This window comes from Coprinopsis cinerea, assembly GCF_000182895.1.
Source record: "Coprinopsis cinerea okayama7#130 chromosome 8 map unlocalized cont3.8, whole genome shotgun sequence".
Taxonomy (NCBI): Eukaryota; Fungi; Basidiomycota; class Agaricomycetes; order Agaricales; family Psathyrellaceae; genus Coprinopsis; species Coprinopsis cinerea.
In genome coordinates, this window is record NW_003307537.1 from 928,734 (window position 1) to 947,320 (window position 18,587).

The 18,587-nt window shown below is 51.3% G+C and overlaps 9 protein-coding genes across 9 annotated transcripts; 2 read left to right on the forward strand and 7 right to left on the reverse strand.

Moving 5' to 3' along the window:
- Positions 1–49: 49 nt before the first annotated feature.
- On the forward strand, positions 50–7,877 carry CC1G_07124 (pre-mRNA-processing-splicing factor; the record flags this gene model as incomplete). The annotated part of the gene is made up of 15 exons (XM_001835648.1): positions 50–146; positions 211–302; positions 361–1,746; positions 1,802–3,028; positions 3,083–3,151; positions 3,211–3,442; positions 3,495–4,396; positions 4,448–4,773; positions 4,824–5,290; positions 5,343–5,530; positions 5,583–5,702; positions 5,753–6,452; positions 6,508–6,921; positions 6,977–7,758; positions 7,821–7,877. 15 exons carry the CDS (start codon positions 50–52, stop codon positions 7,875–7,877), a joined length of 7,059 nt encoding a protein of 2,352 aa, XP_001835700.1.
- A 122-nt stretch (positions 7,878–7,999) lies between these two features.
- On the reverse strand, positions 8,000–9,531 carry CC1G_07125 (phospho-2-dehydro-3-deoxyheptonate aldolase). Its single transcript, XM_001835649.2, has 6 exons — positions 9,499–9,531; positions 9,311–9,431; positions 8,673–9,261; positions 8,499–8,618; positions 8,379–8,444; positions 8,000–8,315 (listed from the first exon to the last, which is right to left on the reverse strand). Coding segments are annotated over exons 1-6 (1,149 nt in total). The 5' UTR covers positions 9,500–9,531; the 3' UTR covers positions 8,000–8,063.
- A 250-nt stretch (positions 9,532–9,781) lies between these two features.
- On the forward strand, positions 9,782–10,215 carry CC1G_07126 (chaperone; the record flags this gene model as incomplete). The annotated part of the gene is made up of 4 exons (XM_001835650.1): positions 9,782–9,847; positions 9,909–10,004; positions 10,060–10,141; positions 10,193–10,215. The coding sequence occupies 4 exons, from the start codon at positions 9,782–9,784 to the stop codon at positions 10,213–10,215; spliced, it is 267 nt and encodes an 88-aa protein (XP_001835702.1).
- A 428-nt stretch (positions 10,216–10,643) lies between these two features.
- Positions 10,644–11,078, reverse strand: CC1G_07127 (hypothetical protein; the record flags this gene model as incomplete). The annotated part of the gene is made up of 1 exon (XM_001835651.1): positions 10,644–11,078. One exon carries the CDS (start codon positions 11,076–11,078, stop codon positions 10,644–10,646), a length of 435 nt encoding a protein of 144 aa, XP_001835703.1.
- A 483-nt stretch (positions 11,079–11,561) lies between these two features.
- Positions 11,562–12,351, reverse strand: CC1G_07128 (hypothetical protein; the record flags this gene model as incomplete). Its single annotated transcript, XM_001835652.2, has 5 exons — positions 11,562–11,583; positions 11,649–11,743; positions 11,802–11,888; positions 11,950–12,077; positions 12,135–12,351. 5 exons carry the CDS (start codon positions 12,349–12,351, stop codon positions 11,562–11,564), a joined length of 549 nt encoding a protein of 182 aa, XP_001835704.2.
- Positions 12,352–12,649: 298 nt separating this feature from the next.
- On the reverse strand, positions 12,650–14,391 carry CC1G_14981 (DNA mismatch repair protein Msh5; the record flags this gene model as incomplete). Its single annotated transcript, XM_002910604.1, has 11 exons — positions 14,136–14,391; positions 13,925–14,078; positions 13,859–13,876; positions 13,780–13,806; positions 13,721–13,728; positions 13,628–13,671; positions 13,546–13,583; positions 13,383–13,494; positions 13,149–13,327; positions 12,921–13,060; positions 12,650–12,854 (listed from the first exon to the last, which is right to left on the reverse strand). The coding sequence occupies exons 1-11, from the start codon at positions 14,360–14,362 to the stop codon at positions 12,650–12,652; spliced, it is 1,152 nt and encodes a 383-aa protein (XP_002910650.1). The 5' UTR covers positions 14,363–14,391.
- Positions 14,392–14,652: 261 nt separating this feature from the next.
- CC1G_14982 (mutS 5 family protein) lies at positions 14,653–16,188 on the reverse strand (the record flags this gene model as incomplete). Its single annotated transcript, XM_002910605.1, has 8 exons — positions 14,653–14,787; positions 14,844–14,951; positions 15,017–15,076; positions 15,135–15,212; positions 15,285–15,532; positions 15,601–15,677; positions 15,728–15,763; positions 15,815–16,188. 8 exons carry the CDS (start codon positions 16,186–16,188, stop codon positions 14,653–14,655), a joined length of 1,116 nt encoding a protein of 371 aa, XP_002910651.1.
- A 119-nt stretch (positions 16,189–16,307) lies between these two features.
- Positions 16,308–16,967, reverse strand: CC1G_14983 (hypothetical protein; the record flags this gene model as incomplete). The annotated part of the gene is made up of 4 exons (XM_002910606.1): positions 16,729–16,967; positions 16,644–16,669; positions 16,495–16,592; positions 16,308–16,414 (listed from the first exon to the last, which is right to left on the reverse strand). The coding sequence occupies exons 1-4, from the start codon at positions 16,918–16,920 to the stop codon at positions 16,308–16,310; spliced, it is 423 nt and encodes a 140-aa protein (XP_002910652.1). The 5' UTR covers positions 16,921–16,967.
- Positions 16,968–17,051: 84 nt separating this feature from the next.
- On the reverse strand, positions 17,052–18,393 carry CC1G_07131 (prohibitin Phb2; the record flags this gene model as incomplete). Its single annotated transcript, XM_001835655.2, has 8 exons — positions 17,052–17,161; positions 17,217–17,457; positions 17,506–17,655; positions 17,682–17,866; positions 17,921–17,999; positions 18,053–18,101; positions 18,155–18,188; positions 18,240–18,393. The coding sequence occupies 8 exons, from the start codon at positions 18,391–18,393 to the stop codon at positions 17,118–17,120; spliced, it is 936 nt and encodes a 311-aa protein (XP_001835707.2). The 3' UTR covers positions 17,052–17,117.
- Between the last annotated feature and the right edge of the window lie 194 nt (positions 18,394–18,587).

Genomic DNA, 18,587 nt, shown 5'->3' on the forward strand with positions numbered 1-18,587 from the left:
CATATTTCCGTGTAACGCTCCTTGCGTCTGTACCACCACCAACTCCAGGATGAGTATCCCTCCTCCTCCCCCAGGCTTTATGCCGCCGCCCCCTCCAGGCATGCCCAATGCACCCCAGGCGTCGGGGTCGCGCTTGCCGCCAGAGGGTAAGTTCTTTTCGTTCACTTGACTCTACCCAATAGTGCTGACGCGCGTTCTCAACAACTCTAGTCATCGCGCAAAAGTCGCAAAAATGGATGCAGATGCAGAGAAAACGGTATAGTGAGAAGAGAAAGGGTGGTTATGTGGATATGGGCAAGCAGGTGCGTTGAAATCTTATATTGGTTTGCAACGGCGAGACTCATACAGGCGCTATGACAGGACTTACCACCTGAACACGTCCGCAAAATCATCAAGGACCATGGCGACATGAGCAACCGCAAGTTCAGAAACGACAAGCGAGTGCATCTTGGAGCCCTCAAATATGTCCCTCACGCCGTAATGAAACTGCTCGAAAACATCCCTTACCCTTGGGAGCAAGTCCGCGAGGTCCCCGTGTTGTACCACATCACTGGCGCTATCACCTTCGTCAACGAAATTCCGCGCGTTATTGAGCCTGTTTATCATGCGCAGTGGAGTACCATGTGGTTGGCAATGCGGAGAGAGAAGAGAGATCGTAGGCACTTCAAGCGAATGAGGTTCCCGCCCTTTGACGATGAAGAGCCGCCGCTCGATTATGGTGACAACGTCTTGGATGTTGAACCACTGGAAGCCATCCAACTTGAGCTCGACGAAGAGGAGGATGAAGCTGTCATTGATTGGTTCTACGATCCCAAGCCCCTCGTGGACACGCCCCACGTCAACGGTCCTTCCTACAGGTACTGGTCACTGACCTTGCCCATCATGGCCAACTTGTATCGACTCGGAAGGACGCTGCTCTCCGACCAGGCGGACAAGAACGCAAGCTATCTTTTCGACAAGAAGTCGTTCTTCACCGCCAAGGCACTCAACTTGGCCATCCCTGGTGGTCCAAAATTTGAGCCCCTCTACCGTGACATGGACACTTTTGACGAAGATTGGAACGAATTTAATGACATCAACAAAATCATCATCCGCCAGCAGATTCGAACTGAATACAAAGTGGCGTTCCCTCACTTGTACAACTCCCTACCTCGGTCTGTCCACATCGCTCCCTACCACTATCCCAAGAATGTCTACATTCGCACCGACGACCCTGACCTCCCCGCCTTTTACTTCGACCCGCTAATCAACCCTATCTCCCTTCGTGGCGCCAAGCCCAAGAACATGCCCCTCGTCTCACACGAGGACTCGATTTTTGGGCCCAACGGTGCTGATGAAGACACTTTCTCGATCCCCGACTTCGTCGACCCCTTCTTCAACGAGAAGGACCTCGAAACCGACTTGACCGCCGACGGTATTGCGTTGTGGTGGGCACCCGAACCCTATGGCAGGAGATCCGGCAGGATGCGTCGCGCGCAGGATGTTCCACTAGTCAAGAACTGGTATTTGGAGCACTGCCCTCCTGGACAACCCGTCAAGGTTCGCGTCTCGTACCAGAAGCTCCTCAAGGTCTACGTCCTCAACGAACTGCACACACGACCGGAGAAAGCCATGACCAAGAAGAACTTGTTCCGTCAATTGAAGGCTACCAAGTTCTTCCAGACAACTAGGTTGGATTGGGTCGAAGCTGGTTTGCAAGTTTGTAGACAAGGTTACAACATGCTGAATCTCTTGATTCATCGCAAAGTAAGACTTACAGGTTTCCACCGTGTCAACTGAATCTAACCTTTCCCTCTCTTAGAACCTGAACTACCTCCATCTCGACTACAACATGAACTTGAAGCCTGTTAAGACCTTGACCACGAAGGAGCGAAAGAAGTCTCGTTTCGGAAACGCCTTCCATCTCTGTCGAGAAATCCTTCGCCTCACCAAGCTCGTCGTCGACGCCCACGTCCAATTCCGTCTCGGCAACGTCGACGCGTTCCAACTCGCCGATGCCCTCCAGTACATCTTTGCTCATATTGGTGCCTTGACCGGTATGTACCGATACAAGTACAAGCTCATGCGTCAAGTTCGTATGACCAAGGACTTGAAACACTTGATCTACTACCGCTTCAACACTGGCCCCGTTGGCAAAGGTCCTGGTGTCGGTTTCTGGGCTCCCGGATGGCGAGTGTGGTTGTTCTTCATGCGTGGTATCGTTCCCTTGCTCGAGCGGTGGCTGGGCAACTTGCTCGCTCGTCAATTCGAGGGTCGTAACAGCAAGGGTATCGCCAAGACTGTGACCAAGCAGCGTGTCGAGTCCCACTACGATTTGGAGTTGCGTGCTGCCGTCATGCACGATATCCTCGACATGATGCCCGAGTCCATCAAGCAGAACAAGGCGAAGACGATTTTGCAGCACTTGTCAGAAGCATGGCGATGCTGGAAGGCCAACATCCCCTGGAAGGTTCCCGGAATGCCCACTGCCATCGAGAACATCATCTTGCGTTACATTAAGAGCAAGGCCGATTGGTGGGTCAGCGTCGCTCACTACAACCGAGAGCGTATTCGTCGTGGAGCTACCGTGGACAAGGCCGTCGTCAAGAAGAACCTTGGTCGTCTCACTCGTTTGTACCTCAAGGCCGAGCAGGAGCGTCAACACGCTTACCTCAAGGACGGTCCTTACATCAGCGCTGAAGAGGCTGTCGCCATCTACACCGCAACCGTCCACTGGTTGGAGAGCAGGAAGTTCTCACCGATTCCTTTCCCCCCTCTCAACTACAAGCATGACACCAAGCTGCTTGTTCTTGCCCTCGAAAAGTTGAAGGAGGCCTACTCGGTCAAGGGTCGTCTCAACCAGTCACAGCGTGAAGAGTTGGCCTTGATCGAACAGGCCTACGACAATCCTCATGAATGTCTGTCTCGAATCAAGCGCCTCTTGCTCACTCAGCGTGCCTTCAAGGAAGCCGGTATCGAGTTCTTCGACACCTATGACAAGCTTATCCCTTGCTATGACATTGAACCCGTCGAGAAGATCACCGATGCTGTGAGTATTCTCCTTGGTGCTTTTACGACGAAGAAACTAATCATGCTCGACTAGTACCTTGACCAATTCTTGTTCTTCGAAGCCGACAAGCGAGGTCTTTTCCCTGCTTGGATCAAGCCAGCCGTAAGTATCAAGGTTCCCATGTTACATATTCACTGTGCTCACTGCGCTTTGCTTCATAGGACACTGAACCTCCTCCACTCCTCGTCTACAAGTGGTGCCAAGGCATTAATAACTTGAGCGAGATTTGGGAGACGAGCGAAGGCGAATGCGTGGTTATGATGGAGACTGTATTGTCCAAGGTCTACGAGAAGATTGACTTGACTTTGCTCAACCGTCTGCTCCGTCTGATCCTTGACCACAACTTGGCTGACTATATCACGGCGAAGAACAACACCGTTCTCACCTACAAGGGTATGTTGGCCACCTTTGCGTCCTTGAACTTAATGCTGATTTTCATTTTTAGATATGGCCCATACCAATGCCTACGGTCTCATTCGCGGTCTCCAATTCTCTGCTTTCGTCTTCCAGTACTACGGTTTAGTCCTCGACTTGCTCGTTCTCGGCTTGCAACGAGCGAGCGAGATGGCCGGTCCACCACAGCAACCCAACAACTTCCTGCAGTACCGCGACTCGGCAACGGAGACTCGCCACCCCATCCGTCTCTACTCCCGATACGTCGACCGCCTCCACATCCTCTTCAGGTTCACCGCCGACGAGGCTCGCGATCTTATCCAACGCTACCTTTCCGCCAACCCCGACCCCACCAACAACAACGTCATTGGCTATAACAACAAGCGATGCTGGCCTCGAGATTGCCGTATGCGTCTGATTAAGCACGACGTCAACCTTGGTCGCGCGGTGTTCTGGAATGTCAAGCAGAGTTTGCCGAGGTCGTTGACCACGATCGAGTGGGAGGACACCTTCGTCTCCGTCTACTCCAAGGACAACCCACAGCTCTTGTTCTCGATGTGCGGCTTCGAAGTTCGCATCCTTCCCAAGATCCGCACGACCTCTGGCGAACAGTTCTCCCTCAAGGATGCTGTTTGGAATTTGACGAACGAACAAACCAAGGAGCGGACTGCCCAGGCGTTCCTCCGCGTTTCTGATGAAGGTGTTCAGGCATTCAACAACCGTATCCGTCAAGTCCTTATGAGCTCCGGTTCGACGACCTTCTCCAAGATCGTCAACAAGTGGAACACCGCCCTCATTGGTTTGATGACCTACTACCGTGAAGCTGTCATCCACACCAACGAGCTGCTTGATGCCCTCGTCAAGGCCGAGAACAAGATTCAAACTCGTGTCAAGATTGGTTTGAACAGTAAGATGCCTTCGCGTTTCCCCCCCGTCGTTTTCTACACGCCCAAGGTACGTTGTTCGAGTGTTCATCTAATCCCCTTTAACTGACGTGTTGTATAGGAACTTGGTGGTCTCGGAATGTTGTCCATGGGACACGTCCTCATCCCTCAGAGTGACTTGAGATGGTCGAAGCAAACCGACGTCGCGGTCACTCACTTCCGTGCCGGCATGACCCATGAAGAGGACCAACTCATTCCCAACTTGTACCGGTACTTGCAACCTTGGGAAGCGGAGTTCCTCGACTCTGCCCGTGTCTGGTCCGAGTACTCGATGAAGCGTAAGGAGGCCAATGCTCAGAACCGCCGACTTACTTTGGAGGATCTCGAGGACAGCTGGGATCGTGGTATTCCTCGTATCAACACCTTGTTCCAGAAGGATCGTCACACGTATGTAGTTTATCTCATTCTTTGAATTGCGCGCTGATAATTTTCTCTAGTCTCGCCTACGATCGTGGTTGGCGTGTGCGAACGGACTGGAAGCAATACCAGCTCCTCAAGCACAATCCTTTCTGGTGGACGTCTCAGCGCCACGACGGCAAGCTCTGGCAATTGAACAACTATCGTGTCGACGTCATCGCCGCCCTTGGTGGTGTCGAAGGTATCCTCGAGCACACGCTCTTCAAGGGTACCTACTTCCCCACTTGGGAGGGTCTGTTCTGGGAGAAGGCGTCCGGTTTCGAAGAGTCGATGAGATACAAGAAGCTCACCAACGCTCAGCGATCCGGTCTCAACCAGATTCCTAACCGTCGGTTCACGCTCTGGTGGAGTCCTACCATCAATCGTGCCAACGTCTACGTTGGTTTCCAGGTCCAACTGGATTTGACTGGTATCTTCATGCACGGTAAAATCCCGACTTTGAAGATCAGTTTGATTCAGATCTTCCGTGCCCATCTTTGGCAGAAGAGTGAGTTTTCTCTTATTCTTTCAGTTATTCATTCTGACGTGCTGTGTTTTAGTCCACGAGAGTGTCGTCATGGATCTTTGTCAAGTATTGGACCAGGAGGTGGAGCCCCTCCAGATTGAATTGGTGCAGAAGGAAACCATCCATCCTCGTAAGAGTTACAAGATGAACTCTTCCTGCGCCGATATTCTCCTCTTCGCCGCATACAAGTGGAACATCTCCCGCCCCTCCCTCGTTACCGATGTGAGTCTCCCTACCCTTGTGTCCATATACATTTGACTAAAGCACATTTTAGGCTAAGGATGTTCTCGACGGTACCACGAGCAACAAGTTCTGGATCGACGTTCAGCTTCGTTGGGGTGACTTCGATACGCACGACATCGAACGTTATACTCGTGCCAAGTTCCTGGACTACGTATGTTTCTGCCTAGTCCATCTTACATATGTACGCTAACATTTTTATAGGTTTCTGACTCCATGAGTATCTACCCATCACCCACTGGTGTCATGATCGGCATGGATCTTGCCTACAACCTTTGGTCTGCCTACGGTAACTGGTTCCCCGGTTTGAAGCCGCTGATCCAGCAGGCGATGGCGAAGATCATGAAGGCCAATCCCGCTTGCCACGTTCTTCGTGAACGTATTCGCAAGGGTCTTCAGCTCTATTCGTCTGAGCCCACGGAACCTTACCTCAACAGTCAGAACTACTCCGAACTCTTCTCCAACCAAATCATCTGGTTCGTCGACGACACCAACGTCTACCGTGTCACCATCCACAAGACGTTCGAGGGTAACTTGACGACGAAGCCCATCAACGGTGCCATCTTCATCTTCAACCCCCGGTCTGGACAGTTGTTCTTGAAGATCATTCACACCAGTGTCTGGGCTGGTCAGAAGCGTCTCGGCCAGTTGGCGAAGTGGAAGACTGCTGAAGAAGTTGCGGCTCTTGTTCGATCGCTTCCTGTTGAAGAGCAGCCCAAACAAGTGATCGTCACACGAAAGGGCATGTTGGACCCTCTCGAAGTCCACTTGCTTGACTTCCCCAACATTGTCATCAAGGGAAGCGAGTTGCAGCTGCCCTTCCAGGCCTGTATGAAGATGGAGAAGTTCGGAGACCTTATCTTGAGGGCGACCCAACCTCAGATGGTTCTCTTCAGCTTGTATGGTACGCAGTCTCGCTCTTTTACTTGATTATACACGGCGTCTGACATTTTCTCTAGACGATTGGCTCAAATCCATTTCCAGCTACACTGCGTTTTCTCGACTCATCTTGCTGTTGCGTGGCCTTCATGTCAACAACGAGAAGGCGAAGATCATCTTACACCCCGACAAGAACACTGTTACCGAGCCTCACTTCGTCTGGCCATCGCTCACGGATGAAGAATGGATCAAGGTCGAAGTGGCGATGAAGGATCTCATCCTTCAGGATTTCGGGAAACGAAACAGCGTCAACATTGCCTCGCTGACCGTTAGCGAGATCCGAGATATCATCTTGGGTCAGGAGATTGCGGCTCCGTCGGTGCAGCGTCAACAGATGGCAGAACTCGAGAAGAGTACTGAAGCCCAGGCTCAAGTTACCGCCGTTCAAACCCAGACCACAAACGTGCACGGCGATACCATCCAGACTGTTACGAGTGAGTACCTTCTTTGTGTTCCTTCAATCAACGGTTTCCTGACTGCTCCTTCTAGCTACCAATTACGAACAGCAGGTGTTCAGCAGCAAGTCTGATTGGCGAGTTCGTGCCATCTCATCAACTCACCTTCCTCTTCGCTTGCAACACATCTACGTGTCGAACGACGATGTCAAAGACGACGCTGCTTCATACACCTATGTCCTGCCGAAGAACATCTTGCGAGCCTTCATTACCTCCGCAGATCTCCGCACTCAAGTCGCTGCTTACCTGTATGGTGTGTCCCCTCCCGACAACAAACAGGTCAAGGAGATCAAGGCTGTCGTCTGGGTTCCTCAACGCGGAAGCAACAACGGCGTCGAGCTTCCTTCTCAGTTGCCAAAGGATGATCTCCTCCTGAAGGACTTGGAGCCATTGGGTTGGATCAAGACTCAAGCACTTGAACTTTCCCATCTCTCGCCAACGGACGTGACCACGCAGGCCAAGATCATGGCTGACCATCCTGAATGGACGTCATCGTCTATCTGCATCACCGCGTCGTTCACACCTGGTTCAGTGTCGTTGTCTGCACATTCGCTGACTGTTGCCGGCTTCGAATGGGGTAGGAAGAATCAAGACCTTTCGGCCAATCCCCCTGGCTTCAACCCTAACATGTCGGAGCGCGTCCAACTTCTACTTTCTGATCGTATCTTGGGTATGACCTTGGTACCGGAAGGCAGAGTTTGGAACTACGGCATTGGCCTCACGCAGATGTGGTCCCCCAACATTCCTTACTCCATGACGATCGACACACCTCTTTTATTCTGGGCTGAAGAACACCGGCCAGCGGCTTTCCTTACTGTGCGTATTGTATCTTATCCTCGCGATATGGCTTGATTCTAACGTGTGCTGCTTTTTTCTAGTTCGCTAATCTTGAAACTGGTGACGATAGCGCCGATGTCGAAAACAGTTTCGCATAGTCTTGTGTTGTTTACATTTCCCGCTGTATTCTATTGTCACATTCTGTAGATATAGGTTATAACTTGTGCTTAGTTGGGACACGGTCCCTAATTCCAATTTGTACTTTCTTTTCGGACAATTTGGGTGCAAGTGTGATAGCGAGAGGTATACATATACTACATTTTAGCAACGCAAAGGCAGATTATCTAGACGCTTCGGTCACTCCTTCTGCAGGACTTGTCTACGAGGGCTCTGCGGCCTTGCACACCCTTCCTGAGGCGATCCAAGACCGGGACAGTGGTTTCCCAAGAGATGCAAGCATCCGTGACGGATTGGCCGTATCTGAGGCCGTTGGGACCGGAGGCAGGGATATCCTGGCGTCCTTCGACGAGGTTACTTTCAAGCATGACACCCATAATGAAAGACGAAGTCTCCTCGTTTGATTCAAGTTGTTGAGCCTAAGAATAGTACCCGGGGAGATGAGTTCTCCGATGATTTAATGATGACCCTGGATGACTCACAATGTTCTCGGCGACTTCCACCTGTCTCTGGTGTTGCTTAGAGCTGTTTCCGTGACTGCAGTCAATCTGGAGATGCCGTTGAACTCGTGTAAGACACAACAATTAACGACGGATTCTCACCATGATCTTTTGCGGAAGACCAGCTTTTCCGAGCTTCTCGCCGGCCTCTTTGACGTATTCAGCTTCATAGTTCGGTCCTTTGGAACCTCCACGGAGGATGATATGAACATCAGGGTTACCCTGCCGTACAAATGAGATGGGTGCCATGTCAATGGATGGAACGTGTAAACGTACAGTGGTCTCGACAATGCTGCTCAGACCCTCCTTTCCGACGGAGAGGAAAACGTGCCCCGTGCGTGCCGCGCGACAAGCATCGATGGCAATCCCCACACTTCCGTCTGTGGAGTTCTTGAAACCCGTGGGCATGGAAAGAGCAGATGTGAGTTCACGATGAACTTGCGACTCGGTAGTCCGCGCGCCAATGGCGCCCCACGAAACGAGATCAGCGGTGTACTGGGGAGTGATGGTGTCGAGGAATTCACAGCCTGCGGGGAGACCAAGTTTGGCAATGTCGAGGAGGACGCCGCGAGCAAGTCGGAGGCCCTTGTTGATCTGGAAGCTGCCGTTGAGATCGGGGTCGTTGATGAGACCCTTCCAGCCCACGGTAGTTCGTGGTTTTTCGAAGTAGACGCGCATGACGATGTGCAGGTCATCTTTGGCCTGGTCGGCGTATTCTTTGAGAAGTTTGGCGTACTCGAGGGCTGCCTCGACGTTGTGGACAGAGCAGGGGCCTACGACGACCAGGAGTCTGTCATCGTCACCCCGGAGGATGTTTTCTGTAGCATATCGACCATTTAGGACTGTCTGGGCTGCCGAGAGAGTCCTAGGGAGAGCGTTAGACTGGGCGCACGTTGGCGAAGAGAGAGACTGACAAGGGCTGGTCTTCCTGGAGAATCTGTGGAGGAATCAAGGGCCTGGTAGACCTGACTCTGCTGTTTTCGAGCCTGGCAAGGGCGTCCTTGAAAGACATAGCCATATCGAGATCGACGACCACTGGACACGTTGGGAGGTCAGTTATATAGAAATCTTGAGGTGATTCGCGGGACCCATTTGGGCTTACTTGTCAAGTCGGTGTTAGTAGATTGAACCGAGGATGGTGGAATGTAAAAGAGTTGCAAGCTCGAGAGACGTTTTTCTTCATTTGATGATGCTGGAAATCGAGTCAAGTTGCTGATTGCCGGCCAAGCCAATCTCACCTCCACATTTTCACAGATCATTCACGTGACCTCACTCCATCGTGAGCGTTTCCGATCGGAGTTTGGCCAGCTCGTCACCGCCAGGCGCGTTACGGTTCTGCTCGACGTGTTTTCTACTTTCACCACAAACTCTCAACGACGACAACCATGGATTTCTCGACTTTCAATGCCGCCGAACAGGCCCACATGAACAAGATTATTGAGAAGAAGCAGGTGTGTAAACAATACTGTCATTGGTTATGGAAAATGGCCTAACACGTTGCCTCGCGAACAGATGCAGGACTTTTTGAAAATGTACTCTAATATCGTCGAGAAATGCTTCATGACATGCTGCAATGACTTTACGAGCAAGGCCTTGTCATCGAAAGAAGTTCGTCGCCACCTCTGTGGATTCAGGTCGGAAAACTCATCGCTGGCAACTTTAGGACCAATGTATCTCCAACTGTGCGGAGAAGTTCCTCAAGCACTCTGAGCGGGTAGGCGCAAGGTTTGCAGAGGCCAACGCTGGTATGTTTGTCGACTCTGAAAGCTAATTGTATTGCTTACCCAGTTCCACAGAGGCTATGGGTGGCCAATCCTAAAAGTATCCATACCTATACTAATGACCCCACCATTAATTTATTGCACCCTAATCGCAACTCCTTTGATGCCTGTGTCCTGGTCGCTCAAGCTCTACCTTGAAAAGTCAATTCAGCCATGTCATGTCGTACGTGGTGACATTGAGTCGCATGGCCTCATTCCGACACCAATGGACTGAACCTGTTCCACCCACATATCCCAGTCCGTTTCAGGTATAGCTAATTGACCTTGCTTCACGATTCAGATTCCATCGTCCACGCAATTCGACAATTGTTCCGACGTTCTCTCAAGGGCGACAGAAGTGACTGTTCCGCTTCCGGCGGAGGACTGAGTGCGTGGGCAAGTTTTCTGGTTGAATAAATAGGTTTGAAACTGGCATTGGGTCTACAGACAGGTGCATTGTAATAAAGATTATTTGGTCCAGCAAAAGTCATGCCACGCGACTCCTCTTCATCTGCTTCTCCACCTCCTGCTTCAACTCCCCCTTGCCATCTTTTCTCACCGAAAAGCCCTTGGCATGCAGCTGTTCCAAGATTGTCACAACCCAATCTAACGGCGTCCATTGAGCTGCCTTCGCATTGGCGACATTACAAGGTACCGGGGTGTTCGCGACGATAGCGCAGAATTCTGCGTATCTCCTGCTCTCGACTTTTCCGGCATGAAGCATGCAGAGGAAGCCTTCGTCGTGTGTTGGGTCAGTGGGTTTGGCTGTAGGTTTGGCTAGGGTGATGTCACCATCGCGGGATGGAACTTGGAGGGTGAATTCGGTGCCTTCTGTCGAGGTGGACATGAGGATGAGGCTCCAGTTTCTGAGACCTGGCATGACAGGCTTGCGGTAGTAAACTATCTTCATTGCGAAGGCCATGATTTGACACTATGGATGGGTGGATGGCTCGTTCCGAGGGATTGAAGGGGTATTGGTTGGAAGTCGGTTGTTCTGCTCTTCCCTCGTCTCTTCGGAGCCCAATATATACTGCAAAATCCCAGTCAAAGCGCTATGTCAAAGCGACCATGGAAGCCACATCGGTAAATGTCAAAGGGTCGCCCAAGGCGCCAAGAAACCAGTCGGCCAGACTTAAAAGCGAAAGTCGCGATTTGGTGCACACAGTTTAACCTTTGCGTCAAAGCACACTGCACGCACAAAGGCACCTGGACGCTTTGGAAATGATTTCGCTCATTGTGGTATCGCTGCAGAAGACATATGAATACTGTGACTAAAATACAATTGTCACTTGAAAGAAAGACAAAGCCTTTGCTAGTTCAAATACCCGCCGGATCCGTCTCGATCATCAAAATGCCTACATCCGGACACCCGCGGGCATGCAATCTCCAATGGGTCCCTTTGGGTTCAGCCTCGAACGTGTTGAACTCTACAGGGGGCCACACAGCATGTCAGACTGCTGTCGCCTTCGGAAGAAAAGGCCGTGATACGTACTGAACATACCACCTTTGATCATTCGCAACGCACAAACCACCATGTGCGTTCTGAGCCGGTTGGCAGCTCGTCGCTAGCCAGTCGACCAATGCAGCCTATGTTATACATTAGCGCCCCCGATACACCTTCTGAAGAGAAGAGGACGAGACTCACCCAGTCGGTTCGACAGTAAACGAGACCGCCGAAATCCTGATTGATGAAGAAGGTCTTGCATGACCTATAGGTCATGGTAACATTTGTCTGGCGCCCACCACATATCAGTCCCAGTTACTCGCCAGTGGGGTCCGAACTTGGTTCCTACCGCTGTGGCAACCCTGAACAATGCCCCGGTATTCTCGCTCTCGTACCGCAATGCATCCGCGATGACATTGCACTCTGCTGGGCTTGGGACTGGTGCTCCTCCAGACGGCGTGAAGCAGTGGGTCGTGCCTAGAGATATGCTTTCAGTGTACAATGTCAGGCGTTCACTAGGGAGATGTTCCTTACAATTAGCCCCGCAAACATTGGTCTCATTGACCTGGCGACGCCATACGGGCGCCTCTTCTTGTCGGATGGAACTGGGAATATAGTAATCTACACTGACTTCTTTGTTCTGTCCGATGTGCGTGGAAACGTGCTTCAGAGCTGCAGAGTCCGGAGAGATGACTGACACGGCCTGTGTACATGAGAGGACAGCGAGCGAAAGAATCGCGGAGAACATCATCTTTGAGAATGGTAGTGGGTAGAGGGTACTACTGAGGCGGCCGTCTGAATGCCACCTTATATCTACTATGCCGAGAAGAAAGAGCCTTTGATCCTGGCGACAGTGCCGACCGCACAGTGACTCGCTTCTGGAGTCATCTGAGCATATTCCAACTTTCTAGACCTCCTAGGCTATCTTTAGCCACAGGAAAACTCCCTACGTCGACAAGAACATCCAGAAAGAAGCAACGGAATTCCATATTCGGATCATCTCCAATTCAAAATAGTTTCAACCCATCAAGCTTTTACGGTTCGCAAGTTTACTCATCCTGCTGCTCTTGCCCTTCCTCAACCATGCCCAGTACCCAGCGAAGCCTTGCTTTTACATCGACGCCCTCATGATCGTCCAAATCCCATTCCAAGAATCTCTTGCAAACCGCCTCCGCGTCTAGCAGATCTTCCTTCTCCTTCTCGGTTATTTCTTCATCCAAAAGCTGTACGATTTCGTGTTGGGAAATCAAGTTGCTAGTTGAAGAGATGAGTACTGCGGTTACTCAAAGCAGGGCGCACTGCGGCGTCGGATGGTATTACCTGACGTGCTGAGCACGAGAGACAATTCGAGCGGGGATCCCAAACATCGCTGCACACTGAGCAGCATGTGAATCTGCTGACAGTCCCCGCGCCACGCTATTTACGCCGTGAGCAACAGAGATGCGGGAGACTTTAAAGGCCTGCCTACCGATACAGGTACGTGATCTTATCTCGAGGTCCGACATGCACCACGGACCCTCTCACACTCTCCACATCGCTCTCACATACCGAGTCAGAGTCCAATGTGAACATGACCTGCATATGGCAACAAGTAATTGGGAGATTCTCAACGTCGAGGAGATCGCGCGTGAATACTTCGTGAAAGTGGGTGGCTACGAGAACCATCGGGCATGCTGGCCCTCGTTCAAGCAGGTGCATTAGAACGCCACAGAACAGACCAGCTCCGTCTAAAGAAATTGCCTTAACTAAGGGGCAAGCGGAGTCTAAGAGCGGATCACTTGCCAGTCGATAAAGTGCCCTTCCCGAATTCGTCAAGCAGGATAAGAGAACGGGGTGTGCAATTGCGGAGGGCGAGGGAAACTTGGTTGAGATCGATCATAAATGCTGACTGCGCCTGAGATACTTCCAGCGTCAACATAGTACTACCGGAAGTCTAACAGCTAACCTTCGACACGGATTCTCTCGTCGAAACGCGAGTGAAAACTGGGGTCATCAGTCTTGATCGGAACTTCAAACGGGCAGCGTACTTTTGTCGACGATTCCTAGAGTGGCGCGTTCCGCTGGAACAAAACTGAGAGGACTTAGTACGCAGGGAAATATGTGCTGAAAACAGTGCTGACCATCCTATCTATAGGGGGGATGTCGAATTTAAGTTTGGATCTTAAAAAGCACGATTTACCTGGGCCATTATCTGAATGAGGGCAATCTGGCCAGCGATGTTAGCCTCTGAACACACAGGTAGCATGGACCAGCGGTACCTGCTTCATGTATACGCTCTGCGAAACGATTTAGTCTCTGCGAGAAAGGAGAAAGGTACAACACACCTTTCCACATGCGTTAGCGCCTGTGCAAAGTAGGATACTGTTCCAATCATCCTCATCTTCCAGGCCCTCTGGCTGAGAGTTCAGACCGGCTCCTCCGACAAGCCTTGCATCATTCGCAACGAATGCATCTAGGATTTGCTCATGCAGAGGGTGTCTGGGTTGTCATCGCATCCGAGTCGTTTCTCGAGTGTAGGGTGTCGTTCATTCTCACCTTCCGCCAACGATCTCAATGACGCTGTCCTGGACGATTTCTGGTCTGACGTAGTTGTTTGTTCGAGAGGCCTGCGCTAGGGAGAGGAGACAGTCCAGTTCTGCACAGACATCGCAAGCGTTGCTCATAGCTTCCGTATGGGTCAACATTTCCTCAAGTAGTTCCTGAATGATTTCAAGTTCTCGATCGACGATGGTTGAGTGAAGGTCGCCAATGTGAATGTCCATATCTACGCGGCTTTAGTGCTCATGGACATGGCTGGACCCTAAAGGACACTCACCGTGCATTTCTTGTGACTTAAAATAGACATGGGCCCTTTGGCGCGAGCGCCAATCAGCAACAGAAAGGTGATGGCAAAGTCCGGACATACTCCGAGGAAAACTAGAGTGGGTGTGTCAGCCGGTTTGCACGATGACGTTCGAAACCAAGTAGACACAAACCTGAAAGGTCCAGCCTTCAACAGCAGGCGTACCTCCGGCCTGCCACTCTTGCCTCATTGGTACACATATAAGGTACCCTAATGGATTTGCGTTGAGTGACCAATCAGGGCATATGCGGTTAAACATTCACCTAACTGTGGAAAGTAGACCACGTTGAGAGACGGAGCAATGTCAGGCGAGACAGTCTGCGAAATCTGCTCTGCCACAGTTGACTGGAGGGGGAAGGTCAGGACCGAATGCGACACGCATGCAGTGGAGTATTCGGTACCAAGACTGAGTCAATTCCATGGTACGCGTGCTTCCAGTTGTCGAGTTCTTCGTCAATTCGAGGTCTTACACAGACGCGCTCAGCGTTAGTTGACTCTTCCCAATCGATCTATAGGGTAAAAGAGCGAATGTATTGAGTGGATTTCCCAAGTTCATGCGGTCACCGTGACAAACCGTATCGTTAACCTTGCCCCCGGTTTCTTTGAACGTCGCAACATCCAGGGCCGAAATAAGCTTCAACCCACCAGGCATGAGAACCAGGCCATAACACGAGGCACGAGTGAATATATACCTTCTTCACAATCTGCACGTCAGCTGCTCCATGTAACTCAGAAAGTGCGTCACGAAGCATGGTCGTGTGGAATGTGAACTGCAAACAGGGTGATATCAGCTTGACGAGAACAACGGAAGGTGCCCTATATGATTCCATTTGTATACATACCTTTACGAAACCTTGCCAGTCCGAGAGTTGGGCTCGGCCAGATGTGAGAGCTTTGAGAATCTTGGGCATATTTTTGATACCCTTCAGATGATTATGCATGAGGTTGGCAGTGGTGATGTTCTCTGGCCGCATAAAACAAGCAACTGCATCTTGCCGAGACGTTATGGTGGAGATTGACAAGGAAGGTCGGAGCAGCCAGGTGCGGAGAAGTTGTCTACCAAGGTTGGTTTTCGTGCTATTCAGAATCCCTGGAAATGCGTCAAAGAGGTAATGCCTCAACGAACGCCACAAAGTCAAGTCTGAGGGGCAAACGAACCGTAAAGGGAAAGTCCCTCCTTGGTTTTGTCCGAGTGAACCGAGGCGTGACTTTCAGTCTCGAAAACCTGAAGAGAGCTAAGGGAGAATCAATCCCTCGTCTGAGCCCATCAGTGCTCAAGCCTCACAGCAATGCATCTGAGTTGATATGCATAACTTGGTCACTAGCCACTGGTCAGAGCTTCTGGGGACAAGCCGGGCATGACTGCACGCACACCGCTAAGGTTTGGATGTCGCGGATATCCAGGTCATTGATTCCATCGCCGTCAAAGTCACTGGCAGCTCGTTGGCGGACAAGATGATCTATCAAGCTACCGATACTCGAAACCTGGTCTGAGGCGTCAACAACCGAGTATTCGAAAAAGGGGCCGGGATGACATACACAAAACGGGGACGTTTCAGCGGAGGTGAAATTCGCCAGACGAATTGCAGCATTCCAACGCTGAGCCGTGGGGTCGGTATCATGGCCTTGCCTGCGCATAAAATCATACGCGTTCCGGGACCGGGACGAGTGGCTGTCAGGGTCGGACATCGTGAGGTCAGGACCATCGTTCTCCACCGGCAATTCACTCAGTCTGCTCAAGGACATTAGACGTTCCCGTCCTCTCTTCGGACTGAATTCTTTGAATGGGCGAATCTGGAATAGGCCACCAGTCGCATCCACTGAACACAGGCTCAAAAAGTCAGTATATGCGGCGCGTGTAGTCATCAGAATAAAGGGAAGAAGATATTACTATGGTCCCTGAGTACATCAATGAACGCGTCCTCGGATTTTGAACTGGTCAACACGATGTCTGGCTGGATCTGCTCGAGGACTAATGCATGTCAGACAAGAAGGGAAAAACGAGGTTAGAACCTAGATTTTTTCCAGTTCAAGTGACCCTGGGGGATTTACGCAAGCGTGTCAAATCGAAGTGAACGGTTTCCTGAGTGTCTTCGAGCACATGTATGACACCCTTGACCGGCTCATAGTACGCGACGCCCACACGGCCGCTTAAAAGGGATGTCAGAAACGTAACATTTATTCACGAGGAGCACACGCACTGGGTACAAAATGCCGCCAGGCATATCTGCAGGCAGACGATCCCCAGTCAAGGCGATATTCATTCTCCAAGTCCCAACAACGTGCCTGCTCAGAAGTCGTCGAATTTTCCTCTTCCTCACCACTGCTACTGTCTTCATCGTCGTCATTCGATTGTCTCGAGCTTCCCTTCCATCGTACTTTCTTCTTGTCAGGTGCCAGCTCCGATGAACTATCGTCAGCCTCGTCGACGTTCGAGGCGACCGACATTTGCCTTTGTCTACGCCTTTTGGGAGGCATCGCTACCGAACAAGAAGAGGGGATTGGATAAAGGAGGAACGAAGTTCAAGGAGTGACGCCCTGCGTCGCGTCTTGCAAGGTCCCATCAAAAACGTCACTCACGTAGCGGTGTCACACGGCAGGAACGAAGGGGACCAAGGTCGAACCCGGGTCGACGCAATAAAATTATACGACATTAGGGGATGCGTACGAAGTAATTACTTGGATACTTTGAGGATATCTTTTACGCTATCGCCCGCCACTACAAAGGATTGAGTTAATAACGAGTTCCTTCCGAGGGGGAGCTAGGTACGAACCATTCAAGAGCAAGCTCTGCGAATCGAGCATAACCTTATTTCCGGAACCGGAGAGGGTGTTGGCAATCTCGCGGGCAGCCTCAAGGCGACGGAGCTCCAAGAAACCTTTGTTCTTGCGCAAAGCCTCGCCGACAAGTTCAGCACTCTGAGCTTCTCCCTGGGCGCGAACGATGATCGACTGCTTCTCCTGGACGGCTTGGTCGACCAAGAAGGCGGCTCGGAGGGCAGTTTGTTGTGCAATCTACAAATCCCTTAGAACACCATACGTGGCTAGTGAAGACGGTCGTACCTGTTTGGCTTCGACGGCGGAGGTGAACTCGGGAGAGAAGGCTACGTGGGTAATAGAGACGTCATCCAAGACGATGCCGAACCGCATTCCACGAGCGGTAAGGTTCTCGCGGACCAGTCGGGAGACCTTGAAACTGAGGTTAATCCCAAGCTGAATGAAATGAACGGCCTCCATACTTCTGCTCGCTGCGTAATCAACTGACTCGCGTTGAACTGGGCAACGACACTCTTCAAAACTTCGTTCACGATGGACGGAAGCACCCTCTCGTCATAGTCCAAGCCGAGTTCTCGGTAGATGCCAGGAAGGTTGCGGATGTCGGGTCTTGACAGCACACGGCAAGTAATGTTGACCATCTGCAAGTCTACAAATACCGTGTCAGGGATATGCTTTCCTTGACGAAAACATTTCTACCAACCCTTCGTTCCCGTCAAACTGGCAATGTTTCTGGGTTTTGCACGGATATCGTAGATGATTGGGGTTTCGAACCAGGGAATCTGGACGCCCGTCAGGTTAAAGAAAAGCAACAGCAATGGCAAAACAGACGTACAGCAAAATGGGTTCCTTCGCCATAGACGTCGGGCCTAAGTCCACCTATTCTGTTACGGGTGTTCACCACTGGCTTCAACTAGGAGTATGTCTGTATAGTTACCTGCTGTACTTGATGGCTCGGTGACCACCGTCCACTGTGAGGACATTAGTTCAAAGTTTGTCACCAAAATTCGACGGTGACATACCGTTGTACAAACTGGAGTTAATGAGCACGGCTCCTCCTACCACTGCAGCGAGAAGACCTCCTCCAGCAAATGCACCTTTGCCTGGGCGTTTTCCGCCACCGCCAGACCGTAGTTGGAGGACGATTCTTCGGAAAGCTTCTTGGCCGTTGTTCATGGTCGCTGGACACAAGTGACGAGCGTTTGCCGAATTCCGTGCGTCGACGCGGTCCTTCTTGACACGTGACAGTTGACCCTAACCCTACGCCAAAGTCTTTTCATCAAAGTCTTGGCGACTTAAACGACCCCACACAGCTTCAGCGTGCTGGCTCAAAGGAATCACCTCACTTCTAACTCTTACAGTCGTTGGAG

What these genes read in the sequence shown, in the direction of transcription:
- CC1G_07125 (XM_001835649.2), bottom strand. An exon ending in GCAGCATTGTCGAGACCACT is followed by an intron (nt 8,619 to 8,672) that starts GTACGTTTACAC and finishes TTTGTACGGCAG; the next exon opens with GGTAACCCTGATGTTCATAT. An exon ending in GTCTTCCGCAAAAGATCATG is followed by an intron (nt 8,445 to 8,498) that starts GTGAGAATCCGT and finishes CGGCATCTCCAG; the next exon opens with ATTGACTGCAGTCACGGAAA.